The 21,469-nt window shown below is 44.7% G+C and overlaps 1 protein-coding gene and 1 long non-coding RNA gene across 2 annotated transcripts in view; both read right to left on the bottom strand.

Annotated features, from left to right (window-relative positions):
• Window positions 1-3,098, bottom strand: part of LOC102223330 (tyrosine-protein phosphatase non-receptor type 11-like) — a 54,458-nt gene extending 51,360 nt beyond the window's left edge. Inside the window, exon 1 of the mRNA XM_023334590.1 lies at window positions 2,547-3,098. Within this exon, the coding sequence (XP_023190358.1) occupies window positions 2,547-2,560 (14 nt within the window). The 5' untranslated portion in view covers window positions 2,561-3,098. The remainder of the gene's footprint in view (window positions 1-2,546) is intronic.
• A 17,746-nt stretch (window positions 3,099-20,844) lies between these two features.
• On the bottom strand, window positions 20,845-21,191 carry LOC111609954. Its single transcript, XR_002753418.1, has 2 exons — window positions 21,151-21,191; window positions 20,845-20,932 (listed from the first exon to the last, which is right to left on the bottom strand). It is a non-coding gene; the product is annotated as an uncharacterized LOC111609954 (long non-coding RNA).
• Window positions 21,192-21,469: the final 278 nt, after the last annotated feature.

The following is a 21,469-nucleotide window of genomic DNA, read 5'->3' as shown; positions in this document are numbered from 1 at the left end:
GTTGCTCTCTATAACAGTTTAATGTATGATTTGGTTTGGTTCTAGCAGTCCAGTGGGGAGATTCTCTGTATTACGGTCTGAACGCAGCAGCTGCGGTCATTTCTCCGCTGATTTGCAGCGACAGTCAGTAACGGTTCTGATGGACTAAATAATCCCAGATATTTTATTTTGTCTTATAGAAATTTATTGCTGGCCCATACATAACAATAAAACACACTTACTGCAGCCACTTCATGAACTTTATTATTTTTTAAATTCAAATGAAAAATCTAATTCACATCACACCAAGCTAAGCTAATATTATGTTGTTCTGCTGTTTTATACTGTCGGCGCAAACCTACAGCTCAGATCTTTGACCAGCTTCGCTGCTTTTCTCGTCTTACTGTCAGTTCTTCAGAGAAACGAGCTGCTAGCAGCGCTGCTAATTCACGGTCATTGTGTTATAAAACTTATTGGTGTGTTCCTGTAGCTCCCCATGATTAAACTCACAATTACAATCCTCTGTACTGAGCAGCTCTCTGATAGCAGACAGCTTGTCCGTAAACTAAATACTAAATATTTACTAAATATTGTACTATACCAGAAAAGAGAAATGTAACTTCTATCATGAATATAAATTAGCAAAAAACCCCTACAAATTACAGTGAAATACTGCTACTTCTGGTGGGCGCCGGAAGCAAAACCCATAATCGTTTCCACAGTAAACCTCCCAGGAATAAGGTGGACAGTCCGAAAAATACAGTACTTCATATATAACTTACTATCATGTGCTTCTGTTCACTAGCGGTTCCAGGAAATCCAGGTTAAAACAGCATCTTCTCTCTAATTGCTAGTCAATCAATAAGATCAATCAACTTTAGGTTAACTCAATATCTTGCGTCTCTAAGTTAAATTTTCCACAGAAAATTAACCAATAGGTGAATCTGACCTGTGAATAGAAATGGTTCAAATGTATCGTCTTATTTTGTCACATGAACATATAAATATGTTTTTGCATTAGGGCTGCAAACTTTCAGGAAATGAATTCATTTGTGTACAACTGCTAAAAGTTCCGCTTCTTACACATTTTGTTTGGACATTATTATTTTACCAATCATGACTTAATTCTCCAGAAGTCTTGTAATCTCAACTACTAGACAAATAGACCTGATGTGAACATTTAGAGATGTTAAAGTTCATTCTGAAGGCTATATTTGGTATGAATATGAAGCATCATTCACACCTGAAACATTAAACATACACTGCACACACCGACACTGTAATGTATGATTCCAGCCTGAGCACTGGTTAGTTCTGCTTATATCCCAAATGATTAAAAACGTTACATTGAGATGAATTTTAAATTAGTTCAAAATGTCCTTTTAATGTCACAGTGAAGTTTGTATTTCTACATTTTGTGCAGGAAGTAGAGGCCCCTGGGTGGGGCCGACAGCTTGGTTATTCCTTGGGCTTGCTCTGGTGGTGAGAGTCTGGTGGTTTAAACAACAATCTCATATTTTTAAGGTAGAAATACAGGAAACTGCAGTTTAAAAACAACTGAAGTAGTGATGGGTTGATTCCCAGCTCAAAAGTGAACCCAAGATTTCATGTTTGACTTTTAAAGGGACCCCAGGGAGACTGAGAGCGTAAGTTTGGATGGATCTGTAAAGAAACGTCTTTGTCAGACGTTCTTAAACTTTTACCTCTGCAGAAAAAACAAATTTGCCCTTTTGGAAATATTTTTGGTAAACAAAAGTCAGAAATAACTTAGAAACCAAAGAACAGCAAAAAAACTTGTCTGTGTTGTATATTTAAAAAAAAAAGTATGTTTTGTTATAACTATTATTTTTTGTTTGTTAACAATAAGAATAATTGTTCTTAACCCTCAGAATTTCATAATATGATCCATACTTATTTAAGAAGAAAAAAATTGATTCAGTCTCATTTTTATTTATTTTCTGATTTAAGTGGTCATTTATTTATTGAGATTAGGTAAACTATCCTTCAGTTATTACACTTTTTAAAATTACAATCAACGGTTTATGAGCTTTAGAGAAATTTTATTAATTATTCTGTGACAGAGTCTGGATTTCTAAAATCATAACAATCCAGTTTCCTCACCAGGCAAAGAAGCTGGACATTAGAAATCTGTAACAGCGACCGAATAAACTGCGATAAGTCCAAACATGCTGCAGCAAAGAGGCGCAGAGGACCGAGGCTTTCTGCGACACACGGACCCAGACCGCGTTATCAGCGGACCGACTCGGTTTAAAGCGTTTATCTGGACAGCAAGCTGCGAGAAATAACGCCTGTCAGCGCAGTAAGTCAGGTACAAGGTACAAGTACAGCTGCTGCCAGCAAGTCAGAAAACCACTGAAACATAGCGGATATTCCTGAATACATTTCACTGTGTGTGGATTAGAGGAGCCACAAGAGCGCCAGGAAAAAGTTCAGGTTCCCCGGCTCTGCCTGCCTTATCTCGGCTCGTAAAAAAAAGCAGCCCGGAGGCTCAAGCTGAGGAGATTTAACAGAAATAAAAATAAAAATGAATAAATATACTGTGTTACCTGCGAGATGTCATAGCAGACTCTGAAAGTTGTCAAGTATCCCCAGTGATCCCGTCCTATCTCTGCTGAGTCGATGAGCGGATACGGAGCTCCGCAGGACCCCGGCGTTCAGCTACAAGTGATCACTGACACTGCTTCCGGTTAGCACCTGTCACAATAAAAGCATCAGAAAAGGTTTGCTCCAAGAGCAAACAAATTTAATCACAAATTCAACAAGTTCATTTAATCACAACAAATTTAATCTTGAGGCACTTTACAAAAAAGTTATTTAAAGTTAATCACACATACATTCCAATTGATTCTTGTTACCAAACAGTGTGTTAAGTTCAGGTCATTCTTCAAATTAGGTTAAAACGTTTTCAGTGTAAGGAAACCCAGCAGATCGCATACAGTCAATGCATTCACTCTGAAAACAAACTCTAGCATCAGCAGTTATAGGGCAAAAAACCGTGACTCAATGTAAGTCCACTCGGTCATATTCAGCTCAAACAACTTATTGAAACCGATAAAATAACGCACTGCCCTTCACTGTTTTTAATTAAATCAGATGAAACATTTCCTGTCTTCCTGTCGGCCTTCTACGGAAGAGGATTAGGGCCACCGAAGAAAAAAAAAAAAAGAATTCTGACTTTCTGACTTTAATCTCAGAATTCTTTTTTTTCCCAAGTGGCCCTAATCCTCTTCCGTAGCCTTCAGGTCTTTTTGTCTGTCAGGATTTTAATTGTTGATTCTGTGTACTTTCTTAATATTTCCATCCATCCATCTTCTTCCGCTTATCCGAGGTCGGGTCGCGGGGGTAGCAGCTTCATAAGGGAGGCCCAGACTTCCCTCTCCCCAGCCACTTCTTCTAGCTCTTCCGGGGGAGACATAGTCCCTCCAGCGTGTCCTGGGTCTTCCCCGGGGCCTCCTCCGGGTGGGACGTGCCCGGAACACCTCACCAGGGACAGGCGCCTCCTGGACGCTTGTCCAGGAGGCATCTTGACCAGATGCCCAAGCCACCTCAACTGGCTCCTCTCGATGTGAAGGAGCAGCGGCTCTACTCTGAGTCCCTCCCAGATGACTGAGCTTCTCACCCTATCTCTAAGGGAGAGCCCAGCCGCCCTACGGAGAAAACCCATTTCGGCCACTTGTATCCGCGATTTCGTTCTTTCAGTCATGACCCAAAGCTAATGACCATAGATGAGGGTGGGAACGTAGATCGACCGGTAAATCGAGAGCTTCGCTTTATGGCTCAGCTCTCTCTTCACCACGACGGACCGGTACAGCGCCCGCTTGACGGCAGACGCTGCGCCACTCCACCTGTTGATCTCCCGCTCCCTTCTTCCCCCATTCGTGAACAAGATCCCGAGATACTTAAACTCCTCCACCTGGGGCAGGACACCCCCCTTAACCCGGAGAAGGCACTCTACCCTTTTCCGGCTCAAGACCATGGCCTCGGATTTGGAGGCACTGATCCCCATCCCGGCCGCTTCACACTCGGCTGCAAACTGCTCCAGCGAGAGCTGCAGATCATGACCTGATGAGGCCAGTAGGACCACATCGTCTGCAAAAAGCAGAGATGAGATCCTAAGGCCACCAAATCAGATCCCCTCAACACCTTAGCTGCGCCTAGAAATTCTGTCCATGAAAGTGATGAACAGAATCGGTGACAAAGGGCAGCCCTGGCGGAGTCCAACTCTCACCGGAAACGAGCCCAACTTACTGCTGGCAATGCGGACCAAGCTCTGACACCGGTCATACAGGGACCTGACAGCCCGTATCAAAGGGCCCGGTACTCCATACTCCCGGAGAAACCCCCACAGGGCTCCCCGAGGGACACGGTCGAACGCCTTCTCCAAGTCCACAAAACACATGTAGACTGGTTGGGCGAACTCCCATGCACCCTCCAGCGCCCTGCCGAGGGTGTAGAGCTGGTCCAGTGTTCCACGACCAGGACGAAAACCACACTGCTCTTCCTGAATCCGAGGTTCGACTATCCGACTGACCCTCCTCTCCAGGACCCCTGAATAGACCTTGCCAGGGAGGCTTAAGAGTGTGACCCCTCTATAATTAGAGCACACCCTCCGGTCCCCCTTTTTGAACAGGGGGACCGCCACCCCGGTCTGCCAATCCAGGGGAACTGCCCCCGATGTCCATGCAATATTGCAGAGTCGTGTCAGCCAACCCAACCCTACAACATCCAGAGCCTTAAGGAACTCCGGGCGGATCTCATCCACCCCCGGAGCCTTGCCACCGAGGAGCTTCTCAACCACCTCGGCGACCTCGTCCCCAGACATCGGAGAGCCCAACCCAGAGTCCCCAGGCTCAGCTTCTTCAATGGAAGGGATGTTGGTGGGATTGAGGAGGTCTTCGAAGTACTCTGCCCACCGGCCCACAATGTCCCGAGTAGAGGTCAGCAGCACACCATCCCCACTATAAACAGTGTTGGTGCCGTACTGCTTCCCCCCCCCGAGACGCCGGATGGTGGACCAGAATCGCCTCGAAGCCGTACGGAAGTCTTTCTCCATGGCCTCTCCAAACTCTTCCCACACCCGAGTTTTTGCCTCAGCAACCACCCGAGCTGCATGCCGCTTCGCCTGCTGGTACCCATCAGCTGCTTCCGGAGTCCCACAGGCCAAAAAGGCCCGGTAGGACTCTTTCTTCAGCCTGACGGCAACCCTCACCAAAGGTGTCCACCAACGGGTTCGAGGGTTGCCGCCACGACAGGCACCAACAACCTTGCGGCCACAGCTCCGATCGGCCGCCTCGACAATGGAGGCACGGAACACAGTCCACTCAGACTCCATGTCCCCCACCTCCCCCGGGACGTGTTCGAAGTTTTGCCGGAGATGGGAGTTAAAGCTCCGTCTCACAGGGGATTCCGCCAGACGTTCCCAGCAGACCCTCACAACACATTTGGGCCTGCCAGGCCTGACCGGCTTCCTCCCCCACCACCGGAGCCAACTCACCACCAGGTAGTGGTCAGTGGACAGCTCCGCACCTCTCTTCACCCGAGTGTCCAAGACATACGGCCGCAGATCCGATGAAACAATGACAAAGTCGATCATCGAACTGCGGCCTAGGGTGTCCTGGTGCCAAGTGCACATATGGACACCCTTATGCCTGAACATGGTGTTCGTTATGGACAATCCAATACGAGCACAGAAGTCCAACAACAGAACACCGCTCGAGTTCAGATCGGGGGGGCCGTTCCTCCCAACCACGCCCCTCCAGGTCTCACTGTCATTGCCCACGTGAGCGTTGAAGTCCCCCAGCAGAACAAGGGAGTCCTCAGGAGCAGCACTCTCCAGTACCCCCTCTAAGGACTCCAAAAAGGGTGGGTAATCTGAACTGTCGTTCGGCCCGTAAGCACAAACTACAGTCAGGACCCGTCCCCCCACCCGTAGGCGGAGGGAGGCTACCCTCTCGTTCACCAGAGTAAACCCCAACGTACAGACGCCGAGATGGGGAGCAACAAGTATGCCCACTCCTGCCCGATGCCTCTCACCGTGGGCAACTCCAGAGTGGAAGTATGTCCAGCCCCTCTCAAGGAGGCTGGTTCCAGAACCAGAGCCATGCGTCGAGGTGAGACTGACTATTTCTAGCCAGAACCTCTCGACCTCAAACACTAGCTCCGGCTCCTTCCCCACCAGAGAGGTGACATTCCACGTCCCAAGAGGCAGCTTCTGCAACCGAGGATCGGACCGCCAGGGTCCCCTCCCTCTGCCGCCACCCATCACACACTGCACCCAACCCCTTTGGCCCCTCTCACGGGTGGTGGGCCCGTGGGAGGGGGGACCCATGTTTCCTCTTCGGGCTGAGCCCGGCCGGGCTCCATGGGTAAAAGCCCGGCCACCAGGCGCTCGCCATCGTGCCCCCCCTCCAGGCCTGGCTCCAGAGTGGGGCCCCGGCGACCCGCGTCCGGGCGAGGGAACGCCAAGTCCAATGTTTTTATTCATCATTGGGGTCTTCGGGCTGCGCTTTGTCTGGTCCCTCACCTAGGACCTGTCTGTCTTGGGTGACCCTACCAGGGGCATGAAGCCCCAGACAGCATAGCTCCTAGGATCATTGGGGCACTCAAACCCCTCCACCACGATAAGGTGGCAGCCCAAGGAGGGGTTCTTAATATTTGCTAAACTGAAAGCATGAAGAATGGAAATGGTTTATTTGTAATGAACATGTAATGATGGGCGCATATGAGCTGAATATCTTCATTCATTCTACATATTTTTGATCAGGAATTATTTTTCTTTGACTTGGTTTTGAATTTCTGTGATTGCAGTTAACTGTTGATTGACTACTACTACTACAAAGAAGATTTTTATTTTTTTTATTTTTAACAAAACATTTATTGTACAATAATTTAACAATAAAAACATTACATAATCAGGTCAAGGATACTAAAAACACAATAAATATTTACAATAACAGCTTGTTGTATTTTAGTTCTCCTTGATTAGAAATGGTGCACAACACATTAAACCGCACGGTTCTAAAAAAAAACCCTTCCAATTCCCGGTGGCTCTATGGTATGGAAGCAAAATTCCAACCTCAACCTGGCCTTGATGTTCACCTTCCACAGAGCCACAGCATCAAGTTTAGGTCTAGCCTGCATTTTGTCCCTTCGAGTTATGTAAATAGCCATTTTGGCTTCGGCTATTAAATAATTTTACATCCGGGATTTAAAACTAGTGGCTCGACTGTACTGTATATACACCATTGATAAAAACGGAATTGGTAAAAACCACGCCAAAGAGGCTAAAAATGCTCTTTAAAAAAATCTAAAAAATTGAATAACCGTACACAATCCATAAAAACATGAAACACACTCTCGGACAAACTGCAAAAAGGACACTCATTCAAAACCCCTGATGACTGATAAAAACGAGTTTGTGGCGATGGCGCCGTGAAGTACCCTCCATTGTAGATCACCAGTCCTCTTCTTTATTAGAGGCTTGTATAAAGTTCTCCACTGAGGTTTTTGTCCTCCGAGTTTGTGCATCTAAAAACTCATTTTCAGTACAATTAAAATCCCCACCTATAAAAACATAATCCTCAGACCCACAATCACCCAACCTTTCCCCAATTTTGTCAAAAAAAAACACTTTTTCTCTGCATTGGTGTTAGGAGCATAAATACTAATAAAAACCATGCTAAAATGATCAAACTTTGTTTTGACTAAAAGACACCTCCCCTGAACAATGTGTTCAACTTCGGTAGACTTTGGAGTGAAAGCTTTTGAGAAGAAGAAGCCCATCTCTGAATTCTGGGAGGTGCCGTGGCTTAAAATGACCTCCCCCCTCCACTCTCTACCCCAGTCTGTTTCAGTTAAATGATCGCTATGAGTGTCTTGTAAGTACAGGACGTCAATTCTCTTTTGGTTCAATGTTTGGTAAATTAAAGCACGCTTTTCAGCCTCCTGCGCCCCGTTAAGATTCAATGATGCTATTTTAAAAGAATCCATATTGGGTAAGAAGCTAAAACCCACACACAACAACCCTATAAAAAATATTAAGAAAATGCTACTGTGCATCATTCTGATCAGAGTTGTTTTCTTACTTTAGACATTATTTTCTTTAACCTAAAAATGTATTGATCTCCTAAACCTGATGTCTCTTTGTTCCTAATGTTATGCCTAGCTGAGAAATAAAAAATATCGTAAATTAGGAAAATAGCTTTCAATTTTCTTCCTCTAAAACCTTTAGTTTGTTTTAAAACGGTTTTAAAAGATTCTGCAGGGTATCAAGATTCTTTAATACTAGATTGAGACATGGATACTTCACTTGTATCTGAGAACCAGCTCTCAGTGTCGCTGCTGTCCGACACCTCCTTCCTCTCTGCAGCCAGCTTGCTGACCTGTTTGCTGGCCTGCACAGCATCACCACATTCTTTCTTTCACTGCGCCTCTTTATCGGGGCAGAAGCCTCCAGCTCCATCTCCTCCTCTGCCTCAGCTATCCCTCCCTCCACTCCAGCTCCAAAAGCCGACTCTACACTGTTCCTTCTTTCATTCTGTCCACCTACCTCCACCTCTCCTTTCCCTCCCTGATCTCCACACACTAAATGCTCCTCGTTGCCCTTCACCTCCTCCTGCTCCCCCTGTACACCGTCTCTCCCATTTCCAAAGTTTTACCACTGTCCACCACTAACGCTTCAACAATACCATCTGCTGGCTCTTCTGCAGCGGGCCCTCCGCTGCCCTAGCCTCACTAGGTGGGTTCCCTAGTCAGAAGCAGTGGGCTGCTGCTTCGCCAAAACCAACAGGGCTGGCCCGGACCTGTGGGGACACATTTTTACAATGTGACCCTCCTGACTACAAAAAAAAAACACTTCATATTTGAAGACGTGGCAAACAGGACTGAGTTCCTCATCTCGACGATTTAGAATCATAAACACGTTGTCTCCTGAAACACAGCGTGTTTCAGCAATGGTGATTTGCACCCCGTCGGAACTTTCTTAAGTGGTGACACCACGTTACTGTGCCTAGACAGTTCTTATATCAAAAAGTCGTCGCTGATGAAAGGAGGCACGTTAGACAGCGTTGCTTTGGTAGCCGGCGGAAACGCCCATCTAAACCAACTGTTGAGCCTGCTCCACTTTCTCTACAAACAAAACAACAGCTCCATTCATTCATGCTGCCGACCTTATAGACCCGTGCCCGATCACCTTACCCATGGCCAAACACACTTCCTCCACGCTGCATGGAGAACCAGCACCCACCTTGATGCCGTTCTTCCGTGTCAGCGTGGAGAAAGCCCCACCACCAACCACCATGGTGTCCTCAGACGCCGGCCTGACGGCCACACCCGAACCCAAAAACCCCCTTACAACGTGACAAAACTAACACAAAATTACAACTAAATAAGTAACATAAACACCCAGTGAAAAACAGTAAGAAAAAAAACCAAAGAAAGAAAATATACTATCACTCGCTCTCTCACTCTTCTTCCGCTCTTCCACACACACCCTCCTCTCACACGAAGCAGCAGAAGAAGAATTGATTATTTGATTGAATAAACTTGCAACTATACTAAAATTGTTCCATGGTCAGATGAAGCTAAAATGTAGAAGTTTACACATAGTAACTTTTACATTTTGTTTGGGAGCAGCAGGAGGGACTGGTGCACTTCACATAGCAGAGGGCAAAATGTAGAAGAACATTGGTGTGGAAATATTGAAGGAACATCTCAGACATCAACCAGGAGGTAAAGATTAGATCACAACAGCCAATTAAGTACAAAGTGGCTTAAGAACAATAAGGTCAAAGTTGAGTGAGTGTCTGTCTCAAAGGCCTGAACTGAAAAGGTGTGCAAGCAGAGTGATACAAACCTTACCCAGTTCTGTCTGGATGAATCGACCCAGTTCTCCCAGTTTCACATGTCCAGATATCTGAAGCCTGATGGGATTCACGCTCTCTGGGCTGCAGCAAAGTTTCCCACACCATGACACTGCCAACTCCATTCATCATAGCTGGTGGGAGGTTATTTTCCTTAGACTGTTTATCCTACACATGCTCTGTGCCAAGGTGTTAAAACAAATACGTTTTAGACTTATCTGTTCAAAGACATTATTCCAGAAGTCCTGCATGGTTTCTGATTATGCTCTCTGTCTAACTTTAGTCTGGCCTTCAAACCTGGACAATCTCAGATCATATGCATTTTCATACTAACAACATCAACAACATGCTTCAGGTCCTGTCATAGTTCTGGGTTTTTTAAGACTTATTTTGACAACCTGTGCTCTGTTTTGGGAAACCTGACTGGATGGCCAGAGGGCTGGATGGTTTTCAACATCTTCCACTTGTAAACTAATTTCCTTAAAGTGGAATGGCTGATTGCAGTGAGTCCTCTTTACATCCCACACCAGAGTCATAAACAATCATTCTTCTAAAAGCTTCAGGAAGCTCTTTCATCTTCCCAAGGTGTTTTCTCTCCCACTGACGTGATGTACCTACTGTATGTATGAGTTTAAGTGAGGATAAATGTGGAGGGGTCCTGACTAACTCCTGATCAGAAATTCATTTATTTTACTACAGTTTTTTTTATATTGCTTTAAAGGATTGGAAACTGGAGCTTTGCCTTAAAGGTGGGGCTAAGTACAACCAGGTGTTTTGTGCAGCTGAATGAAGATTAAATGATTTTTCAGCTAGTGAGGATAAATGAGTGAAAGAATCAAGGCAACATCCCAGATATGTTTTTGATTATAACATAATGTAAAGTTCAAAACATTAATCTTACATAATTGTACACCTTTAACAATTTTAAGTGAGAGTAAATCTCGGGGTGTGCTGATTTATCAGAAATAATTTTTTTACTTCCGTTTAGAAAAAAATTGAAATACTTTTCACCTACAGTCATTACATCATGTCCAGAAATAGATTTTGTAAAGATTGGAAGTTGTTTATCTGATGTCTGGTTATAGGAGGCATTAGGTAAATGTGGGTTATAAATATTTTAAAAAAGGGAAAAGGTGGGCCAACTTATTCCTCTGACATCACATTCCATGAGTTCCTCCTGGATGATCAATGTGAAAACTACTCCACCATGGAGCCACTTAGGCTAACTTTGATTTGTTATGATCACCTTTTGGGATCAAGGGAGAGTTTGGAGTTGAGCTGCTGCTTCGACGTTTGAGAGGAGTCAGAATGAGCAGAAGAGAGGGAGGGATGAATGATTGCAAAATGTTGGTCATAAAAACTGAACTATGAATTACTCTAAAAAAAGCTTCATCTTCAAATTGTACCACAACATTTTATTAAAAGGGACCTGCTATGCTTCCTTTTAAATAAATTAGAATAGATTTATTGGCTACATAAAAATGTTCTTTACATTTTTGGCACAAATCCTTGAAATGAGATTTCAGCTGCTCAGTTTGGCGTATTTTGAGCTCCTTTCAGAAGGAACTGTGTAGGGCTCTGTCACTTTTATGCAAATTAACTGCTGCTAGCCTTTTCAGTGTTTCTACTTATACTTCCTCATGTCTGGCATTTAATAAACGTGAAAATAACAGCAAAGAGATGCGCAAATGTCAACAAACAAACATTTTTCTTTACCAGCAGCCACTGTAAAACCAGCTGACTAAATTAATGAAGGGTCTAGCTCTGCTTGGGTTGGTAGGGTAACAAGGCAGAGGTCGCCCACTGTGATGTCAAAACCAGGAGATCAGCTACAACAGTAAAGCTGCAGTATGTAACTTTAAAAAAATGTTTTTTAACATATTGGTTAAAGTTATCATTATGTTGTGACTGTATAAGACGTAAGAAGGAGGGTCTTAACGCTGTCGATCACTCTTGTGCTCATCTCTTCCCACTTAGTCTTTGCTATACTACAGCTGGTTCATTACAACATAGCCTGTCACTTAACCCTTGTGTGTATCAGCCTGAAGTGATACAGATGATGCCGACTCAAGGTCTGAGCAAACCCCACCGAGGCAAAAACGACACAGTTGATGCTGACCCTGGGGGAGGTAGATGACAGGGGTCCGAATGGACCCTGCCCAGAAATGAAACAGAAGCTCGCACATCGCAAACAACGAAAAAAATGTACTACATGTTTTGAAACTTTTTATGGGTTGTTGAAGCATAGAGGTCATTCAAATGAGCATGTCCCTGTAGCCGCTCTCATCTGACTCATCTGTTGTACATGTACTCTGCGTTGTGTGTAATCGGCAAAGGGAACCAGCAGACGAGGACACCGGGGTGTATTGCAGCAGTAGGGCAGATTTATTCTGTTTAAAACAAAAAATGCATCAGCACTCCAGTTCTTGGGCTCTGGCTTTCCTACACACACCTCTCCCCAGCGCAGCTTGGCGCGAACTGACAGACTGTGGTAAAACCAACCAAAATTCTCTGACATTCATAAATAATAAAGTAAAATGTCAAGACAATTAAAATAAGACCAAACAAAAATAATCTGCCCACTAGTTACAATATTTTATAATTCAAACTGAAAATATACAAAATACATTAATCTAACATTCAGATAACATTTTGAAACAACTCACATACCTGTTTAAAACAAAAAATGCATCAGCACTCCAGTTCTTGGGCTCTGGCTTTCCCACACACACCTTAACAAATCAAAAGAACAAAAATGACCACATTGGCACGGTAAACTCAATAAATGTCCTTAACGTGGGAATTAAGTGCCCAGTACAGTGCTGCGCTAAACATAAAACAGTTGGGGAACAACATATAAAAACTTGCGAGTTTGGCAAAAATACTTTTAAGGACATTTTGAATACTTTAACAGACAAACAGAAGACAGCTTTGTACGCTTACCTCTCCCCAGCGCAGCTTGGCGCGAACTGAGGAGGGCAGCGCGAACACACAGGATATGACGAGGAGACAGGAAACAAGAAAATAAAAGCTTCTCCGCCAAAATAAAATACAATTCAAAAACTAAGAAAAACAAATATACTCAGGTAATGAGGATGGATTTGAGGTGAAATATAACACTTTTACTTTTACTAAGTTTTACACACTTGCTACATCCACCCCTCCTATATTTCACCAAAATCCAAGTCAGTCCAAATTTTGCAATCCTAATACAAGAAAAACTGACAAATTTGATAAATATTTAACACAGGGTTGCCATAACCAAGTACAGCATTCAGCTTGAGAGCCACCTACAAAACAGGTTGCGAAGGAACATACGGTTGATCAGGCCTCTGCCCTTCTCAGATCAATATGATGCCATTTACACCATATAATTCTGTGTCTACTTTAAACCCATAAACACAATACCGGATGTATATTTGAGGAAAACAATATTCCATTACAGTTATATTGCTGAACTGTCCATATAAAGACTCTAAACAAATGAGTTCACTCAAAACCAAGTAAGAATGGACTGGGATTTTTGGCTCACAGAGTTTGCTAAATCCCTAAAATCAAAAGGTCTTTGAACCATGGATTCAATGAGTCTGTTCACCCTTTTGCTGACCCTGCCCACCCGAGTCCTGACGACTTGGTCAGTATTCTCTGGGGGATGACACATGTCCATGTTGGCGTCTGAATGTACAGGAAGAGCCTCTGTGTCCATAGAATGAACTTGACTCACTGTATGTAACTCTTCTTCTGCCAGATGACTATCAGCATGTTCACCTGAGAGTTCCAACACACTGTGAGGCGTTACAAGACTCCGGTCGGAGGAGCCTGGTTCTGACACCTCTCGATCCAGAGAAACATCGCTGTCACAGTTCGTCGATCTACTCATCTCCCATGCATTATCTCTATCATCCAAACTTCTCTCTTCCGAAGCATCAAAGGAGTCCGACAGGCCTTGCGCCTCCTCTGCCCCGACAACAGCGATCTCATCCTGGGGTGTTCCCACGGGTAGAAAGCTGATGTCCAGTATCAGATTTCTGTGCACAATTTTTTTGTTACCTTGTTTGTCCTCCAACTTGTATGTGTGAGTTTGGAGATTCCTGTCAACAACTGTGTAGACTTTAGCACTCCACTTGTCAGATAACTTTTTCTTCCCTCTTTCACCCTTGTTTGCTAACAGGACCCTGGCTCCAATGTTCAAATGGGTACCTTTCACTTTTCTGTTGTACCCTTCTGCCTGTTTATCTTGTTCTTCCACAGCATGTGCTTGAGCTATCCTAGCTGCTTCATACAGATGTGACATAAGTGTTTTGGCATAGTTCTTATAATCAGTAGTCACCGGATCACACAACACCTGTTTGAAGATCACATCCACAGGGAGCCTCGGAACCCGACCAAACATGAGTTGGAATGGAGCAAATCCTGTAGTCTCATGAACTGTTGCATTATATGCAAAAGTCAATGTTTGTATTTGTTCAGGCCATTTGTTCTTCTCTCTGAGTGGCAATGATCTCAGCATGCTGCCAAGTGTGCGGTTGAACCTCTCGGTGCCCCCGTTCCCCATGGGATGATATGCAGTGGTGTGAGACTTTGATACTCCCGCCAGTCGAAGCAATTCAGCAATGAGCTCACTTTCAAAGTTTGCTCCCTGATCTGAGTAGATCCGTTCAGGAAATCCATACACACAAAATACGCGGTCCCACAACCTTTTAGCAACCTGCTTTGCTGTTTGATTGGTGCATGGAAATGCGTGGGCTAGCTTTGTGAAGTGGTCAGTCAGGACAAGCACGTCCACTGAGTTTTGCTTTTTATCCTCCGCACTCCAGAAGTCCAAACACACCAACTCCATTGGAGCAAAGGTTCTTATGCTTTTAAGAGGGGCTCTAGCAGAAGGTTCTGGTGTTTTGGCAAGAATGCACCTCTGGCAACATTTGACATACTCCTTCACATCAGTATCCATCTTCGGCCAAAAAAATCTCTGCCTTGCCAGGTGAAGAGTCCGTGCCTGCCCCTGATGTCCAGCCAGGTCATGAATGCCTTGCAAGGCTCTGTCCTTGAGGCAATCAGGAAGAACAAACTGATGTCTTTTCTGTTTGCTGAGGGGATCCCGAGTGACTCTGTAAAGGATTCCATTTTTGATCTTGAGCCTCTCCCACTGTTTAATGAACACCATAGCTCTTATGCTGAGTCCTGCTCTTTCACGTCTGGATGGACGCCTCTCTCGGATAATGAATGGCAAGATTTTGGAAACATCCGAGTCAAGCTTTTGGGCATGTTGTAATTCATCCAAAGTGAACACAGGGAGCGAATCTTGCCCTGGTATGCCCAAATCTTGGACAGACTGAATTAGTGCTACTGCACGGGTCTCAGTAACCAAATCCCACTGGTCATGCATCTCCAGAAGAGCCTTGACTGCGTCACACTGGTAAGGTTGCGAACTACAATGAAGTTCTGGTTCACCACAAGATGGTTTCCTCACTTTTTGGCTCTGGACCTTTAGGTGAAAAGCATCTTGGACCCCATCTTGGCTAATACTATCAGCTTCAATAAGGAGGCGAGAATAGCCCTCAGTGATGATCCTATGACTGACAGTTGTTGCAAATGGATCCCTACTGAGTGCGTCAGCCACTGTGTTCTTGGACCCAGGTATGTGTTTCAGATCAAAAGAGAAGGGTGCCAGCTTCGCAACCCAACGCTGCTCACAAGCATCAAGTCTTGGCTTTGTCATGATGTAGGTGAGCGGATTGTTATCAGTCCACACCGTGAATGTTTGACCTCTTAACCAATGACTGAACTTCTCACATATACTCCATTTCAAAGCCAAGAATTCAAGCCTGTGTGCCGGGTATTTCTTTTGGGAGTTACTCAGTGTCTTGCTGGCAAATGCAATGGGGTGAGCCTTCTCTTCTCCAGCTGGTACTTGAGACAAGACAGCTCCAAGTCCGTCCAGTGAAGCATCAATAGACAAAATCAGAGGCTGTGAAAAATCTGGGTGTGCAAGAACAACACAATTCAACAACTTTTCTTTAAGACTCAAAAAGGCTGTTTCACACTCCACTGTCCAGTCAGATGGTCTCAGTTTTCTGTAAGAACCCGCATTTGTTGCTGTTTTGGTTTTGCCCTTCCTCTTCTGTCCAGCAGTTAGAGCAAACAGTGGCTTGGCCACAGATGAGCAGCTTGGAATGAAATGTTGGTAATAAAATACCATACCAAGGAAGGACTTTATCCTCTTGACTGAAGGCGTGCATCCATCATCCTCCATCAGGTCAGCCTTTGTCATCCTTGTAATGATTTCCACTTTTCCATGGTCGACAGACACTCCATGGCCATCTATGATGTGCCCCAGAAATTTCACTGATGATCTCATAAAGTGACACTTCTTGGGGCTCAACTTGAGATTGTGCAGGCGAAGGCGTTGGAACACAACCTCTAACCTCTCCAGAGACTCTTTTTCACTCGAAGCAAAAACCAGGAGATCGTCCAGGTAGCACAACAAACTGCTAAAGTTCAGATCTCCAAATATGCTGAGCATCATTCTCATGAAAGAAGCAGGGCTGTTACACAGGCCTTGAGGCATTCTGTTATATTCGTACAACCCCATAGGAGTTGTGAATGCTGTGTATTTCTTGTCCTCCTCCGCCATAGGAATGTTGTAAAATCCTGACGTCAAATCCATAGTGCTGAAGTAAGTGTTGCCTCCAAGAGCAGCTAAGCAGTCGGACTGGTGTGGAAGTGGGTGCGCGTCTTTGAATGTCCTTGCATTTAGCCACCTGAAGTCTGTGCATATCCTCAGACTGCCATCCTTCTTCCAGACCAGCACAAGAGGAGAGGCGTATTCACTCACAGATTTCTTTATTATCTCCTGTTCCTCCATGTCAGATAAAACCTGGCGCAGTTTGAGATAATGAGCTGGTGGGATTCGGCGGTATGGAAGACGAAATGGTCTATCGTCAACAAGCCGAATGCGATGTACAAAACCTTCTGCCTTGCCACAATCTAGAGCATGCTTAGAAAAAACATCATTATATTTCTCAAGCAGCTCGACCAACTTGGTTTTCCCTGCATCATCAGTGTGGCATAAATCAATATTGAGGTCACCGAGCCCAACCTGCTGCAATCGCAGTTTCAGATCTGCGGACCTTTCTTTGACATGTCCCTTCTCTGGAGCAATGGTTTCAACCTGGCTGATGCCTTGAAAAACCTCAAAATCTTTAACCGCCAGGCAAGGGGACACGTCTGCTAACTTGCTGTTTCTTTTCAGCCTGATGGGCTTGTCTGATAGGTTGGCGACTTTTAAAGGGACCCACCTATCTTCCCATAAAGGAGTGATAATGCGAGCAACCATGATGTTGCGTGGCATCGACTTAGATGAGGTTGGTTCAGTGATTACAGTACTCCCTGGAGACATGGGAATGTTATGTGGCAGCTTACCCCACACCAGATGTTCAGTCCTTGCCAGTAGGGTAACAGACTGTTGTAATTTAACTGTGCCAATCTTCTCTGGGAGTTCTTCACCTCTCCACCGAGAAGTGCTTGCCATCATGTTGAGAAACTGTTCACATTCTGGGAGAAGACTGGGACTGGACACTAAACGCCAATAATCATTGGTTATTTTCAGCTGATGCATGAGAAATCTTATGACATTTGTGCCAATGATTAAATCGTCCCTTTGGCCTGGCACTACTAACACAGGGACAACACATGTCTCGCCATACAGTTTCATTTCCACCTCATACATGCAGTGGGGCTTGCTGAGTGTCCCTCCACAACCAATGAGAACAATTTCTTCAGAGAGGGGAACAGGTTCCGAAAGTGAGTTCTGATTCAGCATCGTTTGTTCCACCTTCTCACTCAGTGTGCAGGCCATGGAACCAGAGTCAAGCATCCCCTGTAGCTGAAACTTGTTATTTAGAGTCACAGGTGTATAAAACAGTTCATCAAATGGCTCAACTCGTTGTGTGTTCTGAGCTATCACCCTAGCACCAGCTGGTGCTGCGGCACATGCCATTTCATATTGCTGTTCAATGTCATTATTATTGAGGGTTTTTTCTTTTGAGCCCACACCACCCCTCATCCCATGCAGGCCAGCTAGTTTAAATGCTGGGGATCTTGTGGCTGGAGACCACGCTCACCTCTGATAGATAAGCGGTTGGGACAGTCTCGCTTAATATGATTTGGTTCAAAGCATGCTAAACACAAGCGTTTCTCTTTGCAGTGTGAGATGGTAGAATGATCCCGAGACTGACAAACCCTGCATGCTTTGTGATGCACTTGACTGGGTGAGTTCTGTCTGCCTGCAATCTGACTGTTCTGTGAGAGAGTACGCTCAAGGAGACTGATTAAAGTTTTCATGCAGCTGTCATTACCATGTGACGGGGCTGCTGCACCAGTCTCTTGGTGCGATGGAATGTCTCTTAAGTGACAGGGTGGTGGTGATAATTGGTCAGAAACAGGAGCTTGAGCATGAACTGTAGCTAGTTTAGGATATCTTGACCTGGAGAATGCCTGCTCTCTGGTTTCAATTTGGTAACGATCAATGTGCTCCTGAATTTCACTGGCTGTCCATTTGTCTGGTGCTTTGAACTTCAAAATGGCAGCAAGCGCTGGGTCTGGGCAATGTTTCACAAACATCATAGTTGCTTCTTGGCAAGGGTTATCCACATGCCGTCCTAATCTCTTCAAGCCCTCTTCTGCTGCGTCAACTGCCTTGTTCAAGCGTACCCAGTAATCTAGAGGTGTTTCTCTTGCTAGTGGCACAGTGTTATAAAAATCGGCCATAGGCATACATGAATAGGGCACATCACTGAAATGTTGTCTGAGAATGCTGTAGACAATATCTGGTTTTTCCTGAGGCTTTAGTGAAGGACTGCTTCGCAGCGTTATCCTCACAATATCTTTAGCTCTTCCCATCAACTTAGAGAGAATCTCCGAGTACTGTTCATTGGTGGGTGTGCCTCGTTTTCTGAAATAGATTTTCATTAATTCTTCCCACTCGTCAACAGTGTTTTTGTCAGATCCATCTCCCCTGAAAATGGGAGGTTCTTCACATCTGGCTGTAGTACTAGCTTTGCCCCAGTCAAGTTGAGGTAAGTGGGATCACCTTGTGATTGGCCCACACTGCCCTGAGATTGCAGACCCATAACACTCCCTTCCCCACATTCACCTTTAAGACGGTCCATTATGGACTGTCCAACTTGCTGTGCAATGCTTGTAATAAGGTCACTTAGTGGTGGGTCAGCACTAACTGAATTGTCCGAGACCGCACCATCATGCACAATACTAGAAGATGCATTCTCAACTACGCGTGTAGAACAAAAGGCTGGAGAGCCTGCATCATTGGTGTTTCGAACTGGTGTAAAAGGCAAAGCCTCAATCATTCTCCCTCTCCCCACAGAGAAGTTAATACCACTCAATGAACATTTATCCTCGTCTGCCTTATTTTTAACATAAGTCATTTTCAATTTTTTCTTTTTTTTACAGTTCTTTACATAAAACCAAATATATACACAATATCTGTTTTTGTTGCTGGAACACTATTCCACGTTTGACTCTGTCACACTATTCAGTGTTAATGTAACAAGCAACCTCAGGTGACCAGCTGACGTTGATCCACTCTTCACGAACCACGATGAACTTGTCCGAAGCAGTGTGGATCCGGGTCACGGCACCACTGTAGCCGCTCTCATCTAAGTCGATGCCACGCAACATCATGGTTGCTCGCATTATCACTCCTTTATGGGGAGATAGGTGGGTCCCTTTAAAAGTCGCCAACCTATCAGACAAGCCCATCAGGCTGAAAAGAAACAGCAAGTTGGCAGACGTGTCCCCTTGCCTGGCGGTTGAAGATTTTGAGGTTTTTCAAGGCATCAGCCAGGTTGAAACCATTGCTCCAGAGAAGGGACATATCAAAGAAAGGTCCGCAGATCTGAAACTGCGATTGCAGCAGGTTGGGCTCGGTGACCTCAATATTGATTTATGCCACACTGATGATGCAGGGAAAACCAAGTTGGTCGAGCTGCTTGAGAAATATAATGATGTTTTTTCTAAGCATGCTCTAGATTGTGGCAAGGCAGAAGGTTTTGTACATCGCATTCGGCTTGTTGACGATAGACCATTTCGTCTTCCATACCGCCGAATCCCACCAGCTCATTATCTCAAACTGCGCCAGGTTTTATCTGACATGGAGGAACAGGAGATAATAAAGAAATCTGTGAGTGAATACGCCTCTCCTCTTGTGCTGGTCTGGAAGAAGGATGGCAGTCTGAGGATATGCACAGACTTCAGGTGGCTAAATGCAAGGACATTCAAAGACGCGCACCCACTTCCACACCAGTCCGACTGCTTAGCTGCTCTTGGAGGCAACACTTACTTCAGCACTATGGATTTGACGTCAGGATTTTACAACATTCCTATGGCGGAGGAGGACAAGAAATACACAGCATTCACAACTCCTATGGGGTTGTACGAATATAACAGAATGCCTCAAGGCCTGTGTAACAGCCCTGCTTCTTTCATGAGAATGATGCTCAGCATATTTGGAGATCTGAACTTTAGCAGTTTGTTGTGCTACCTGGACGATCTCCTTGTTTTTGCTTCGAGTGAAAAAGAGTCTCTGGAGAGGTTAGAGGTTGTGTTCCAACGCCTTCGCCTGCACAATCTCAAGTTGAGCCCCAAGAAGTGTCACTTTATGAGATCATCAGTGAAATTTCTGGGGCACATCATAGATGGCCATGGAGTGTCTGTCGACCATGGAAAAGTGGAAATCATTACAAGGATGACAAAGGCTGACCTGATGGAGGATGATGGATGCACGCCTTCAGTCAAGAGGATAAAGTCCTTCCTTGGTATGGTATTTTATTACCAACATTTCATTCCAAGCTGCTCATCTGTGGCCAAGCCACTGTAGCCGCTCTCATCTGACTCATCTGTTGTACATGTACTCTGCGTTGTGTGTAATCGGCAAAGGGAACCAGCAGACGAGGACACCGGGGTGTATTGCAGCAGTAGGGCAGATTTATTCTGTTTAAAACAAAAAATGCATCAGCACTCCAGTTCTTGGGCTCTGGCTTTCCTACACACACCTCTCCCCAGCGCAGCTTGGCGCGAACTGACAGACTGTGGTAAAACCAACCAAAATTCTCTGACATTCATAAATAATAAAGTAAAATGTCAAGACAATTAAAATAAGACCAAACAAAAATAATCTGCCCACTAGTTACAATATTTTATAATTCAAACTGAAAATATACAAAATACATTAATCTAACATTCAGATAACATTTTGAAACAACTCACATACCTGTTTAAAACAAAAAATGCATCAGCACTCCAGTTCTTGGGCTCTGGCTTTCCCACACACACCTTAACAAATCAAAAGAACAAAAATGACCACATTGGCACGGTAAACTCAATAAATGTCCTTAACGTGGGAATTAAGTGCCCAGTACAGTGCTGCGCTAAACATAAAACAGTTGGGGAACAACATATAAAAACTTGCGAGTTTGGCAAAAATACTTTTAAGGACATTTTGAATACTTTAACAGACAAACAGAAGACAGCTTTGTACGCTTACCTCTCCCCAGCGCAGCTTGGCGCGAACTGAGGAGGGCAGCGCGAAC

The sequence above is a fragment of the Xiphophorus maculatus genome, chromosome 1 (genome assembly GCF_002775205.1).
Source record: "Xiphophorus maculatus strain JP 163 A chromosome 1, X_maculatus-5.0-male, whole genome shotgun sequence".
Taxonomy (NCBI): Eukaryota; Metazoa; Chordata; class Actinopteri; order Cyprinodontiformes; family Poeciliidae; genus Xiphophorus; species Xiphophorus maculatus.
This window is presented reverse-complemented; position numbering and strand designations above follow the sequence as displayed.